A 14,646-nucleotide genomic window follows, 5' to 3' on the forward strand; every position below is an offset into this window, starting at 1 on the left:
TTAATGTCAGGCCAAGTTTAACCTGGCCATTAAGAATCTCCAACAAAGGGTTTTAAAAATAAAAAAGACATCACACAGAGAAAAATACTTTATTAGAAATAAATACACAGACACAGTAGGGACTCCATGTTTATTACTCCCTCTCACCCCTCCACGATGGAGAGATTTCTGTACTGACCATGCCAGGAGAGAGCGAGGAAAAGAGAGCGAGCGGGGGGGAGAAGAGAGAGCGAGCGGGGGGGAGAAGAGAGAGCGAGCGGGGGGGAGAAGAGAGAGCGAGCGGGGGGGGGAAGAGAGAGCGAGCGGGGGGGGGAGAAGAGAGAGCGAGCGGGGGAGAAGAGAGCGAGCGGGGGAGAAGAGAGCAAGGGGGGAGAAGAGAGCGAGGGGGGGAGAAGAGAGAGAGGGGGGGAGAAGAGAGAGAGGGGGGGGAGAAGAGAGGGGGGGAGAAGAGAGAGAGGGGGGAGAAGAGAGAGAGAGGGGGGAGAAGAGAGAGAGAGGGGGGAGAAGAGAGAGAGAGGGGGGAGAAGAGAGAGAGAGGGGGGAGAAGAGAGAGAGAGGGGGGAGAAGAGAGAGAGGGGGGGAGAAGAGAGTGGGGAAAGAAGAGGGGGGGGCAGAGGTGCTCTGTCACCAACTGTCTCCACTCTGTGACTTGTGGTGCAGGTGACAGAGTGCAGACAGTTGCTCCCATGCAGCAGGACAGATGGCAGAGCACAGCGGTGACATGCCTGTCAGTGTCTTGCTGCTGGGAGGAGCAGAAGATCACACTGCCCGACACCGGCCGCTCTCCTGACATCGCAGCAGAGCGGGCGGGTGGACAGTGTGATCACATACTTACGTGCAGGGGGGGATTCAGCTGAAGAACCCCCCCCTGTACTGCACACTGGCGCCCCGTGCCTCACCATCTGCAGGACGCTTCCGGCTCCACACTGACTTCCTCCGGCTCCTCCCCTCGATACTGGGCTGTGACGTGCGGTAGTCACCGCCCACAGCCCTGTCACTCAATCTGAGTGGCGCCGGCATCCTGTGACGTACCCGTCTTGTTTGAGAGCCCGGAAATGCCGGGACGTCAGAGGATGCCGGCGGCCACAGCTCCAGGGGGTCATGTGACCGGCACTGAGCGTGCAGGATAGCGCCGCTCAGTGCCAGAAATGGAAATACAAGCCAATGGAGAAGACGCCTAGAAAGGTAAGTATAACTCCTACAGAAAATGGGTGAACCACCCCTTTAAACTCCAGACAAGACTCCTACATAATATCAGACGACAGACCAATCCCCCTAAATACATACAGAGCCCCTAAATTAATGTAAGACTCCAGCCAGGGCCCCTCTAAATGTATTAAACAAACCCCACAAGACCCTATAAATCTATTTGGACCCTAGACTAGAACCCATAATTTATTTTGGACCCCACACCCTCTTAAAGGGGCATGCCCATCTCCAAAATCCTATCCCAATATGCAGTTAGGTGTAATGATAATAGTAATATTAGCAAATACCTCCAATTAGAAATGTAGTATAGTTCTCCTGATTAGCTATGTGCTTACCTCATGTGCAGGGCATTGCAGTAGCTTAGGTATCCATGGCTACAACCCCGAACAACTAACTGACTGTCACTATATGAGTGGATGTAACCATGGATACCTAAGCTGCAATGCCCTGCACATGAGGTAAGGCACCTTTTTCGCACTTTTCAGTATCTCTGATTGCTGCCAGTGAATGGCAATATCTATTGTTTCCTAGTCCTAGTCAGACAACTGCTTGCTTTTCCCCACAGATCATATTTGACAGTGCTCCTTGGAGATGCCCAGCTTCCTATATACTTAAATAATGAAGGAACTCCCATATGTGTCCCTCCCAAGTGTAAGGAATTAGTGTTGGGGGCAGTTCCGACCGTCAGGTCCCCACAATCAAACATTTACAGCATATCCTACTGAAAGCTGCGATGGTGACTTACTCTGGTGTCCAGCTCCTCGTTCTCGTCCGGGGTGGTGCAGGTCGTGTGGATGCTGCCGTTACACTCCTTGGTGTTGATCAGTTGTGGGGAGTTTCCATGGGACGACGTCAGCGAAAGCTTCTGGACAGAGCGAAAAAGGGGGAAAAAGTACAAAACTTACTTATCAGCCCAGTAAGCCCCACCCATTGTTTATCCAAACCACGCCCCTGAGGAGCCCAACCATCATCAGGACTAGTACAACTGCTCTGAAGGTTAGATGCAGAAAAAATTGCCAGATTTAATATATAAAGCTGAGTGTATGTGCGCATTTGTGTGTGTGTGTGTATGTATGTATGTGTGTATGTGTGTGTGTGTATGTATGTGTGTGTGTGTATGTGTATGTATGTATGTATGTGTGTGTGTGTATGTATGTGTGTGTGTGTATGTGTATGTATGTATGTATGTGTGTGTGTGTATGTATGTGTGTATATGTGTGTGTATGTGTGTATGTGTGTGTGTGTATGTATGTGTGTGTGTGTATGTGTATGTATGTATGTGTGTGTGTATGTATGTGTGTATGTGTGTGTGTGTGTATGTGTGTGTCTTTGTGTGTATGTATGTATGTATGTATGTATGTATGTGTGTGTGTGTAGCATCGCATTTACAATCACGAAATTTTGCACAGACGCCTCATGTGACTCAGGGAACGTCATAGACTATGTTTTGATGGGAAAACTTAACCCCGTGCTTTACAGTTATTCTTCAAAAAACTTGCCTCCATTAAAGTCAATGGAGCTGGGAGCTACAGGTCATTAATAGGAGCTGTGATTGGTTGCTATAGGAACGAAGGACATTCGTCGTATAAGAAGCTTATATGTGAGGTAATATGATGTCGGTGGAGAGACGGATAGAGAGAGAGTGACAGGAAGAAATAGAGAGAGACAGAGCAAGAGACAGAGAGAGAGAGAGAGAGAAACAGAGAGACAGACAAACAAAAGAGACAGGAAAAAAGACAGACAGGGAAAGAGGCAGACAGTGAAAGAGACAGACAGAGAGACAGACAAACAGGGAAAGAGACAGACAGGGAAAGAGACAAACAGGGAAAGAGACAGACAGAAGCAGACAGACAGAGACAGATAGGGAAAGATACAGACAGACAAGGAACAAAAGATAGGGAAAGATACAGAGACACAGGGAAAGAGACAGACAGGGAAAGAGGCAGACAGTGAAAGAGACAGACAGAGAAAGAGACAGACAGAGAAAGAGACAAACATGGAAAGAGATAAACAGGGAAAGAGGCAGACAGAAGCAGACAGACAAAGACAGATAGGGAAAGATACTGAGAGACAGGGAAAGAGACAGACAGGGAAAGAGACAGACAGAGAAAGAGACAGACAGAGAAAGAGACAGACAGAGAACAAGACAGACAGAGAACGAGACAGACAGAGAAAGAGACAGACAGAGAAAGAGACAGACAGAGAAAGAGACAGACAGAGAAAGAGACAGATAGGGAAAGATACAGACAGAGACAGACAGGAAATTATACTGTCAAAGAGACAGACAGACAAAACGTCAGACAGAGAGATAGAGAAATAGATAGACAGACAGGGAAAGAAACAGACAGACACACAAAGACAGACAGACACACAGACAGATAGAGAGAGACAGGCACACAGACAGACAGACAGAGACAGACCGGGAAAGAGACAGACAGAGACAGACAGAGAGATACAGAGACAGACATAGAGAAACAGAGAGATAGAGAGAGATACAGACAGAGATTGGGAGAGTTGGAGAGAGACAGTTACTATCCCGGGCAATGCCGGGTGCTACAGCTAGTGTAATTATATCTTTCTTTTTCGCTCTATTGGGAGACCCAGACAATTGGGTGTATAGGCTATGCCTCCGGAGGCCGCACAAAGTACTACACTTAAAAGTGTTAGGCCCCTCCCCTTCTGCCTATACACCCCCCGTGCTCCCACGGGCTCCTCAGTTTTCTGCTTTGTGCGAAGGAGGTCAGACACGCACAGCACAGCTCCACAGATTAGTCAGCAGCAGCTGCTGACTATGTCGGATGGAAGAAAAGTGGGCCCATATAGGGCCCCCAGCATGCTCCCTTCTCACCCCACTCTTGTCGGCGGTGTTGTTAAGGTTGAGGTACCCATTGCGGGTACGGAGGCTGGAGCCCACATGCTGTTTTTCCTTCCCCATCCCCCTTAGGGCTCTGGGCGAAGTGGGATCTCATCGGTCTCCAGGCACTGAGACCGTGCTTCATCCACAACTCCTGTGGAGCCTGATGGATAGGAGCCGATACCATTCAGGGACATGGCCCTGCATCTTGGAGGTATTCTGTATCCCTGTGGGGATCGCGCACGGCATCACCTCAGCTTTGCTGGGTGTGCTAGTGCACCGGGGACCGCGGCGCTGACCGGGTCTATATGTGCCATTACACACTCAGCGTCGCTGAGTGTGTTTATATGTAAGGGCTACCGCACTAACCGCCGCTGCCATGGGACACTGCGGCGCGGCTGGGACTTGTAGTTCGCCGGGGACTTTCACGCCGGCCGCGCTTTTACGGCGGCCGCGTTTATTACTAGAGTCCCCGGCTTCCTTGCGGCCTAGTTTACTTTTCTCCCGCCCTCAGCCCTGACAGGCAGGGGGAAGGGCGGGACGCTGCACGGAGCGAGCAGCTCTGAGGGCTGGAGCATGATTTACATACTCCACCCCCCTCACTGTGCACGGTGTGAGCACCAGTTCGCGCTCTTTCTCGGCCACGCCCACAGCTCCCTCATCTTGTCAGGACGCCGCAGCCATTCCTGTCAGCTCCACCGACGCTGCAGAAGAGGGACAAGTCCTGGGAGACCCAGACACGGTCTCTGGTGGCCTCACAACCGCTTTAGGCGGCTGGTAAGCAGCACCTGTGGTGCGAACCCCATGGTGCTGTAGTGTATTGGTACATTATTTGTGTATCGTATATACTTTACACTGTATGAGCACAGTTCATTCTGGCTATATACCCTTTTGTGTAACTCAAGGAAAACTATAGCATGGCGCCCACAAAAGGCAGGGGTGCCAAAACACAGGCTTATTATGCTGCCTGCGCCGCATGTAAGACCTCGCTACCGGCAGGTTCCACTGACCCTCATTGTGTGCAGTGTTCGACCCCTGTGCCACTTCTTCAGCCGGAGCCTATGCTAAGAGGGGCCCAGGGGGAGCCACCTGTTGACACTGTCCAGGTGACGGGGACTGAGTTTGCTAAACTCTCTGAGACTATGGCTAAGATACTAGAAGCCTTGCAGTCCAGGCCGGTATCTCAGCAACGGGACTCTGTTGAATCGTTGTTCCCGGGCCCCCCTCAGTTGGACCAACAATGTCCTCCCGGGGTATCTCCTGCATCCCAGTCTGAGGGTTCTGACTTAGACCCCAGCCCCAGATCGACTAAGCGGGCTCGCTTAGAATTTCCCTCGACATCATATTGTTTAGGGTCTCAGCGGGGGGAATCTTTGGTTGATGATGCGGAGACAGCTGATCAGGATTCTGATCCTGAGAGCGCTCTCAATCTTAATACTCCAGACGGGGACGCCATAGTAAACGATCTTATTGCGTCCATCCATCAGTTGCTGGATATTTCTCCCTCAGCCCCTCCGGCGGAGGAGTCAGCTTCTCAGCAGGAGAAATTTCGTTTCAGGTTTCCCAAGCGGACACAGAGTATGTTTCTAGACCACTCTGATTTCAGAGAGGCAATCCAGAATCACCATGCTTGTCCAGATAAGCGTTTTTCTAAGCGCCTTAAGGATACACGTTATCCTTTCCCCCCGGACGTGGTTAAAGGTTGGACTCAATGTCCCAAAGTGGATCCTCCAATCTCCAGACTGGCGGCTAGGTCCATACTTGCAGTGGAAGATGGGGCCTCGCTCAAAGATGCCACTGACAGGCAGATGGAGCTCTGGTTGAAATCCATCTATGAAGCTATCGGAGCTTCTTTTGCCCCAGCATTCGCAGCCGTATGGGCGCTGCAAGCTATCTCAGCAGGTCAAGCGCAAATTGAAGCAGCCACATGCACGGCCGCGCCACAAGTGGCATCCATTACCACCCAGACCTCGGCAATTGCGTCTTACGCTATTAATGCTGTCCTGGACTCTGTGAGCCGTACGGCGGTGGCGACCGCCAATTCGGTGGTACTCCGCAGGGCCTTGTGGCTACGGGAATGGAAGGCAGATTCGGCTTCCAAAAAGCGCTTAACCAGTTTGCCAATTTCTGGCGACAGGCTGTTTGGCGAGCGTCTGGATGAAATCATCAAACAATCCAAGGGAAAGGATACATCCTTACCCCAGCCCAAACAGAACACTCCCCAACAGAGGAGAGGGCAGTCGAGGTTTCGGTCCTTTCGCGGCGCGGGCAGGTCCCAATTCTCCTCGTCCAAAAGGTCTCAGAAAGAACAAAGGAACTCTGATGCATGGCGGTCTAAGTCACGTCCTAAAAAGAACATTGGAGGCACCGCTAACAAAGCGGCTTCCTCATGACTTTCGACCTCCTCTAGTAGCATCCTCGGTCGGTGGCAGGCTCTCCCGCTTTTGCGACGCCTGGCTGCCACAAATAAAGGACCGCTGGGTGAGAGACATTCTGTCTCACGGTTACAAGATAGAGTTCACCTCTCGTCCCCCGACTCGATTCTTCAGGTCTTCTCCGCCTCCCGAGAGAGCCGAGGCTCTTCTGCAGGCGCTGGGCACTCTGAAGGCAGAAGGAGTGGTGGTCCCTGTTCCTCTTCATCAACAGGGCCACGGTTTTTACTCCAACTTGTTTGTGGTCCCAAAGAAGGACGGGTCTTTCCGTCCTGTCCTAGACCTGAAACTTCTCAACAAACACGTAAAGACCAGGCGGTTCCGGATGGAATCCCTTCGCTCCGTCATCGCCTCAATGCCCCAAGGAGATTTCCTTGCATCGATCGATATCAAAGATGCTTATCTCCACGTTCCGATTGCCCCAGAGCACCAGCGCTTCTTGCGCTTCGCCATAGGAAACGAACACCTGCAGTTCGTGGCACTGCCATTCGGCCTGGCAACAGCCCCACGGGTTTTCACCAAGGTTATGGCTACTGTAGTAGCGGTCCTCCATTCTCAGGGTCACTCGGTGATCCCGTACTTGGACGATCTGTTGATCAAGGCACCCTCTCAAGAGGCATGCCAACACAGCCTCGACGCTACCCTGGAGACTCTCCAGAGTTTCGGGTGGATCATCAATTTTCCAAAGTCAAATCTGACACCGGCCCAATCGCTCACATACCTTGGCATGGAGTTTCATACCCTCTCAGCGATAGTGAAGCTTCCGCTGATCAAGCAGCGGTCACTACAGACAGGGGTACAATCTCTCCTTCAAGGCCAGTCACACCCCTTGAGGCGCCTCATGCACTTCCTGGGGAAGATGGTGGCAGCAATGGAAGCAGTCCCTTTCGCGCAGTTTCACATGCGTCCCCTTCAATGGGACATCCTACGCAAATGGGACAGGAAGCCGACGTCCCTCGACAGGACCGTCTCCCTCTCTCAGGCGACCAAAGCTTCCCTTCGGTGGTGGCTTCTTCCCACTTCATTATTGAAGGGGAAATCCTTCCTACCCCCATCCTGGGAAGTAGTCACGACGGACGCAAGTCTGTCAGGGTGGGGAGCGGTTTTTCTCCACCACAGGACTCAGGGTACGTGGACCCGGCAAGAGTCCTCGCTTCAGATCAATGTTCTGGAAATTCGGGCAGTGTATCTTGCCCTGAAAGCGTTCCAGCAGTGGCTGGAAGGCAAGCAGATCCGAATTCAGTCGGACAATTCCACAGCGGTGGCATACATCAACCACCAAGGCGGCACACGCAGTCGACAAGCCTTCCAGGAAGTCCGGCGGATTTTGATGTGGGTGGAAGCCACGGCCTCCACCATATCCGCAGTTCACATCCCAGGCGTGGAAAACTGGGAAGCAGATTATCTCAGTCGCCAGGGCATGGACGCAGGGGAATGGTCCCTTCACCCGGACGTGTTTCAGGAGATCTGTTGCCGCTGGGGGGTGCCGGACGTCGACCTCATGGCGTCCCGGCACAACAACAAGGTACCAATGTTCATGACGCGGTCTCAAGATCCCAGAGCTCTGGCGGCAGACGCCTTAGTTCAGGATTGGTCGCAGTTTCAGCTCCCTTATGTGTTTCCTCCGCTGGCACTGTTGCCCAGAGTGTTACGCAAGATCAGGGCCGACTGCCGCCGCGCCATCCTCGTCGCTCCAGACTGGCCAAGGAGGTCGTGGTACCCGGATCTGTGGCATCTCACGGTCGGCCAACCGTGGGCACTACCAGACCGACCAGACTTGCTGTCTCAAGGGCCGTTTTTCCATCTGAATTCTGCGGCCCTCAACCTGACTGTGTGGCCGTTGAGTCCTGGATCCTAGCGTCTTCAGGGTTATCTCAAGAAGTCATTGCCACTATGAGACAGGCTAGGAAACCAACGTCCGCCAAGATTTATCACAGGACGTGGAAAATTTTCCTGTCGTGGTGCTCTGCTCAGGGTTTTTCTCCCTGGCCATTTGCATTACCTACTTTTCTGTCCTTCCTTCAATCTGGACTGGAAAAGGGTTTGTCGCTCGGTTCCCTTAAGGGACAAGTTTCAGCGCTCTCTGTTTTTTTCCAGAAGCGCCTAGCTAGACTTCCACAGGTACGCACGTTCCTGCAGGGAGTTTGTCACATAGTCCCTCCTTACAAGCGTCCGTTAGAACCCTGGGATCTAAACAGGGTGCTGATGGTTCTTCAGAAACCACCATTCGAGCCAATAAGAGATATCTCCCTCTCACGACTTTCGCAGAAAGTGGTTTTTCTAGTAGCAGTCACTTCTCTTCGGAGAGTGTCTGAGCTAGCAGCGTTGTCGTGCAAAGCCCCTTTTCTGGTTTTTCACCAGGACAAGGTGGTTCTACGTCCGGTTCCGGAATTTCTCCCTAAGGTGGTATCCCCCTTTCATCTCAATCAGGATATTTCCTTACCTTCTTTTTATCCTCATCCAGTTCACCAATGTGAAAAGGATTTGCACTTGTTAGATCTGGTGAGAGCACTCAGACTCTACATTTCTCGTACGGCGCCCCTGCGCCGCTCGGATGCACTCTTTGTCCTTGTCGCTGGCCAGCGTAAAGGGTCACAGGCTTCCAAATCAACCCTGGCTCGGTGGATCAAGGAGCCAATTATCGAAGCTTACCGTTCGGCTGGGCTTCCGGTTCCCTCAGGGCTGAAGGCCCATTCTACCAGAGCCGTGGGAGCGTCCTGGGCTTTGAGGCACCAGGCTACGGCTCAACAGGTGTGTCAGGCGGCTACCTGGTCGAGCCTGCACACTTTCACGAAGCACTATCAGGTGCATACCTATGCTGCGGCGGATGCCAGCCTAGGTAGACGAGTCCTTCAGGCGGCGGTTGCCCACCTGTAGGAAAGGGCCGTTTTACGGCTCTCTTACGAGGTATTATTTTACCCACCCAGGGACTGCTTTTGGACGTCCCAATTGTCTGGGTCTCCCAATAGAGCGAAAAATAAGAAGGGAATTTTGTTTACTTACCGTAAATTCCTTTTCTTCTAGCTCTAATTGGGAGACCCAGCACCCGCCCCTGTTTTTTTGTGTACACATGTTGTTCATGTTGAATGGTTTCAGTTCTCTGAGTTTCCTTCGGATTGAAGTTACTTTAAACCAGTTTATAATTATTTTTCCTCCTTCTTGCTTTTGCACCAAAACTGAGGAGCCCGTGGGAGCACGGGGGGTGTATAGGCAGAAGGGGAGGGGCCTAACACTTTTAAGTGTAGTACTTTGTGCGGCCTCCGGAGGCATAGCCTATACACCCAATTGTCTGGGTCTCCCAATTAGAGCTAGAAGAAAAGGAATTTACGGTAAGTAAACAAAATTCCCTTCGTTAGCTTTCTTGCCTCACAGACTCCCTAGCGATCTATGGACATCAGTGACACTTACCACTCCATTTATTCCGTTCTTATTTACTGGCTGCTTGGGGACGACCACCAGGTAGGTGACGATGCCCTTCTCCCGCAGGTAGTCGCATCTTGTACCGCCTTCTCCTGGCTCCACATCAAATTCCCCCTTCAGGCAATCGTACGTGCTCTGGGAGATGTGCACCCGTCTGTGATCAGGGGCAAAGTGGGACGGGTCAGAAGCTGGAATTTTTGGATTAATTCATTGGGAAGAAACATTCTAGGAGTTACAATAAATACATAAGATATATTACCCTGGCCTATAGGACACCTTACCCGGGAATTCCTCCAGCCTCCATCTTGTTAGCCAGGGTGACATCCGTGGACCACACATCGTATTGCCAACGTTTCTGTCCCAGGACTCCTCCGATGACTGTCCCTGTATGAACGCCCACTCGCATGTCCACATCTGTTTTTGTCTTTTCTCTCACGTACCTTCACAGCAAAAAAAAAAAAATCAATAAAAGTCTTAAAAGTTTGCGCTATCTGTACTCAAGAGTCAGATTCTGCAACACACTCATCTAGCCAGGTCCAAAGTTGTGCGCAGATCAAGTTTTTATGTGGACAGATTTTCCAGCAGCCACCACTAGAGGGAGCTCACTTCATACTGCAGAAACATTGCACACAGTATGCAGTGAACTCCTGAGCTCCACCTAGTGGTGACTTAAGGAAGCCAGAATTTTTTTTAAAAAATCCTGATACTGTGTACAATGTTCACACTCAGTCTATGTAGCATGGAGGGGCAGTTTGACCTGAACACAGCCAAAAATGCTAAGGAAAAGAACGCTAAAAATGAATTATAAAGTAGAAAAATATACAAGGAAACAGAGGATCCGGGCATATAAACTAGATCAGTGAAGAGTACTTTCTGCCTTACTAGGGCAGTAAAGGGATTAACATCTGCATCTCTGTTGGCCTTGGGCTTTTTTAACAGGTTAGTGTCTGTATACATGGTGCTCCAGGACAGTAAAGGTGTTAATTGCCCTGGTGGGCTAGGGCAATTAAGTGGCTAACTGGTCAGGTTATAGTAAAGATCCCTGATGGTCCTGGGTAGTAAAAAGGATAATGTAAATTTATGTAGCCATCTAGGGCATTGAGGGGGTTAGTTCAAGCATCCCTTAAGGCAGTGAAGGTGTTACTATTAGTATACTTAGTGATGTCAGAAAGTAAGCACAAGGAACGCTATATCCCTGTTGGTTATCGCCTGCCCTGCTGTTGCTTTGTCGCTGCAGCAGTGGTTGGTGCACAGGGTCGCACCACAAAGGCTTTAGATTAGGGACCCACTCAAGAAGTTCGCCGTGACGTGGCAGTGGGCTTAATACAGTCTGATCAGAATGGTAACTAAGAACCTCATGTTCTATTTAAATTTTTGCCTAGCGGCTTTTAGATCAATGTATTTTTGGGATGTGCGATCCATGTCTTTTTCTCCATAGCATGTTAAAGATCCCTGATGGTCCTGGGTAGTAAAAAGGATAATGTAAATTTATGTAGCCATCTAGGGCATTGAGGGGGTTACCGTAGTTCAAGCATCCCTTAAGGCAGTGAAGGTGTTACTATTAGTATACTTAGTGATGTCAGAAAGTAAGCACAAGGAACGCTATATCCCTGTTGGTTATGGCCAGTGAAGAGATAAAAGAAAGAATCCCTGGTGGTCTAGAGCAGCAGAAAAATCTTGATCCCTGGTGGTCTAGTGTAGTGAAGGTTTCATTGTAGTATTCCTGGTGGTCTAGAGTAGTGAATTGGTTAATATAAGGATTACTAGTAGTCTAGGGAATCTCTCATGGGTGTGTCCTGCTGTGGGGGGACCTCTGGCGAGTCTGGGATCAGAAGGTCAGAACGCCTTATTGCACTTGCGCAGGTCTGCAGCTTGTGTTTGAGTGAATCTATTTTCTTTTGGTGCTGTAGGGGTTATCCTTTGTAGCCTTAATCTCAGGTGCAGGTCTTTTTAGCCACTCCCCTTCACTATATATGATGCCGGTTATAGAATCTCATTCTTATGCTGACCACTTTAGAAGAAGCCAGTCTCTGGAAGAAGCTGAGGAGTTGTGACAATTGCAGCTGTGGTGTTTAGCTGAATTGGAGGAGCTTGGAGTGTTTTCCTTTTTGTTTCTATTTCCCCCTGTCTGTTTCCCTTCCCTAGTTTAGGGCAAGAAAAGGGTCTAGGCACGTGACGGGGAGGAAGGACCCGTATGGGGATCTTGGGAAGTGTAGGGTGCAGACTCAGGTGAGAGGCAGGAGGTATCCTCTCTCCCAATCGCCAAGGCCTTCCTTCTATGATGCCCCCGTTCTTACCCCTGTATTGCGCCACACACAGCATCTGTACTATAAATACCATTCGCTATAAAACGTCATGTGTCTTACCAGCTGATGCCGGTTATAGAATCTCATTCTTATCCTGACCACTTTAGAAGGAGCCAGTCTCTGGAAGAAGCTAAAGAGTTGTGACAATTGCAGCTGTGGTGTTTAGCTGAATTGGAGGAGCTTGGAGTGTTTTCCTTTTTGTTTCTATTTCCCCCTGTCTGTTTCCCTTCCCTAGTTTAGGACAAGAAAAGGGTCTAGGCACGTGAGGTTGACGGGGAGGAAGGACCCGTATGGGGATATTATGAAGTGTAGGGTGCAGACTCAGGTGAGTGGCAGGAGGTGTTCCCTTTCCCAATCACCAAGGCCTTTCTTCTATAATGCCCCCGTTCTTACCCCTGTATTGCGCCACACACAGCATCTGTACTATAAATACCCTTCGCTATAAAAAGTCATGTGTCTTACCATCTGATGCCGGTTATAGAATCTCCTTTAGAAGGAGCCGGTCTCTGGAAGAAGCCGAGGAGTTGTGATAATTGCAGATGTGGTGTTTAGTTGAATTGGAATAGTTTGGAGAGTTTTCCTATTTATTTCCCCCCTGTCAGTTCCCTTCCCTTGTGTTATATTATTGAAGTGGTGAGACTAGTGTTTTCACCGGCCTACTCACCAGCCAGGGCGAGTTCAGGACAAGCAAGGGGCCTAGTCACGTGATGGCGATTGGACAAAGCACCCGTATAGGGACATTAGGGTGTGTAGGGTGCAGACTCAGGTGAGTGGCAAGAGGTCACCCCTCTCCCTATCACCAGGGCCTTCATTCTATAAGACCCCGTTCTTACCCCTGTATTGTGCCGTACACTAAGCGTCTGTACGTGCCGGCACTAGAGTAGTCCAAGCTGCGTGGTGAAATAAAGCCTGCGATTGTGATGAGAGCATGGAGGTATGCTACAAAGTTGTAAACCCTACCAACATGGCACTTACGATATGGCATCGACCATGGCCAGACCCATCATGATGGAGCAATAAGCATGGTCCTCTCGGTAGTCCGGGAGGCCGCAGATACAGTAATAACAGTCACCCAGAATCTTGATCCTCAGCTGGTGATATTTCTAGGAAACCAAAAGCACAAGAATTAGGTGACAAGTGTGGACAGTCACGTGGCTGATATAGGTACAGCCGATCCAGCACCTCCCAAGCTTCTGACAACCTCAGCTCTGCTACTTCTGTACATATACCTATATATACAGTGCCTTGCGAAAGTATTCGGCCCCTTTGAATTTTTCATCCTTTTCCCACATTTCAGGCTTCAAACATAAAGATAAAAATGTTAATGTTCTGGTGAAGAATCAACAAGTGACACAATTGTGAAGTTGAACAAAATTTATTGCTTATTTTAAACAATAAATAACTGAAAATTGGGGCGTGCAATATTATTCATCCCCTTTAGGTTAATACTTTGTAGCGCCCCCTTTTGCTGTGATTACAGCTGCAGTCTCTTGGGGTATGTGTCTATCAGTTTTGCACATGGAGACACTGAAATTCTCGCCCATTCTTTGTAAACAGCTGGAGCTGAGTGAGGTTGGATGGAGGCGTTTGTGAACAGCAGTTTTCAGCTCTTTCCACAGATTCTCGATTGGGTTCAGGTCTGGACTGTGACTTGGCCATTCTAACACCTGGATACGGTTATTTGTGAACCATTCCACTGTAGATTTTGCTTTATGTTTTGGATCATTGTCTTGTTGGAAGACAAATCTCCGTCCCAGTCTCAGGTCTTTTGCAGACTCCAACAGGTTTTCTTCAAGAATGGTCCTGTATTTGGCTCCATCCATCTTCCCATCAATTTTAAGCATCTTCCCTGTCCCTGCTGAAGAAAAGCAGGCCCAAACCATGATGCTTCCTCCACCATGTTTGACAGTGGGGATGCTGTGTTCAGGGTGATGAGCTGTGTTGCTTTTACATCAAACATATCGTTTGGCATTGTGCCCAAATAGTTTGATTTTGGTTTCATCTGACCAGAGCACCTTCTTCCACATGTTTGGTGTCTCCAGGTGGCTTGTGGCAAACTTTAAACAACATTTTTTATGAATATCTTTGAGAAATGGCTTTCTTTTTGCCACTCTTCCATAGAGGCCAGATTTGTGCAGTGTACGACTGATTGTTGTCCTATGGACAGACTCTCCCACCTCAGCTGTAGATCTCTGCAGTTCATCCAGAGTGATCATGGGCCTCTTGGCTGCATCTCTGCTCAGTCTTCTTGTGTGAGATGACAGTTTGGATGGACGGCCGGGTCTTGGTAGATTTGCAGTGGTATGATTCTCCTTCCATTTCTATATGATCGCTTGCACAGTGCTCCTTGGGATGTTTAAAGTTTTGGAAATCTTTTTGTAACCAAATCCGGCTTTAAACTTCTCCACAACAGTATCACGGACCT

The 14,646-nt window shown here is 49.7% G+C and overlaps 1 protein-coding gene across 1 annotated transcript in view; it reads right to left on the reverse strand.

The window, feature by feature from the left end:
- The window catches only part of LOC142297046 (adenylate cyclase type 3-like), a 176,166-nt gene that overhangs the window by 31,357 nt on the left and 130,163 nt on the right, over nt 1-14,646 (reverse strand). Inside the window, exons 5-8 of the mRNA XM_075341279.1 lie at nt 13,197-13,324; nt 10,197-10,355; nt 9,904-10,069; nt 1,955-2,074 (exon numbers count right to left, since the gene is read on the reverse strand). Coding sequence (XP_075197394.1) covers nt 1,955-2,074; nt 9,904-10,069; nt 10,197-10,355; nt 13,197-13,324 — 573 coding nt within the window. The remainder of the gene's footprint in view (nt 1-1,954; nt 2,075-9,903; nt 10,070-10,196; nt 10,356-13,196; nt 13,325-14,646) is intronic.

The sequence above is a fragment of the Anomaloglossus baeobatrachus genome, chromosome 3 (genome assembly GCF_048569485.1).
Source record: "Anomaloglossus baeobatrachus isolate aAnoBae1 chromosome 3, aAnoBae1.hap1, whole genome shotgun sequence".
NCBI lineage: Eukaryota > Metazoa > Chordata > Amphibia > Anura > Aromobatidae > Anomaloglossus > Anomaloglossus baeobatrachus.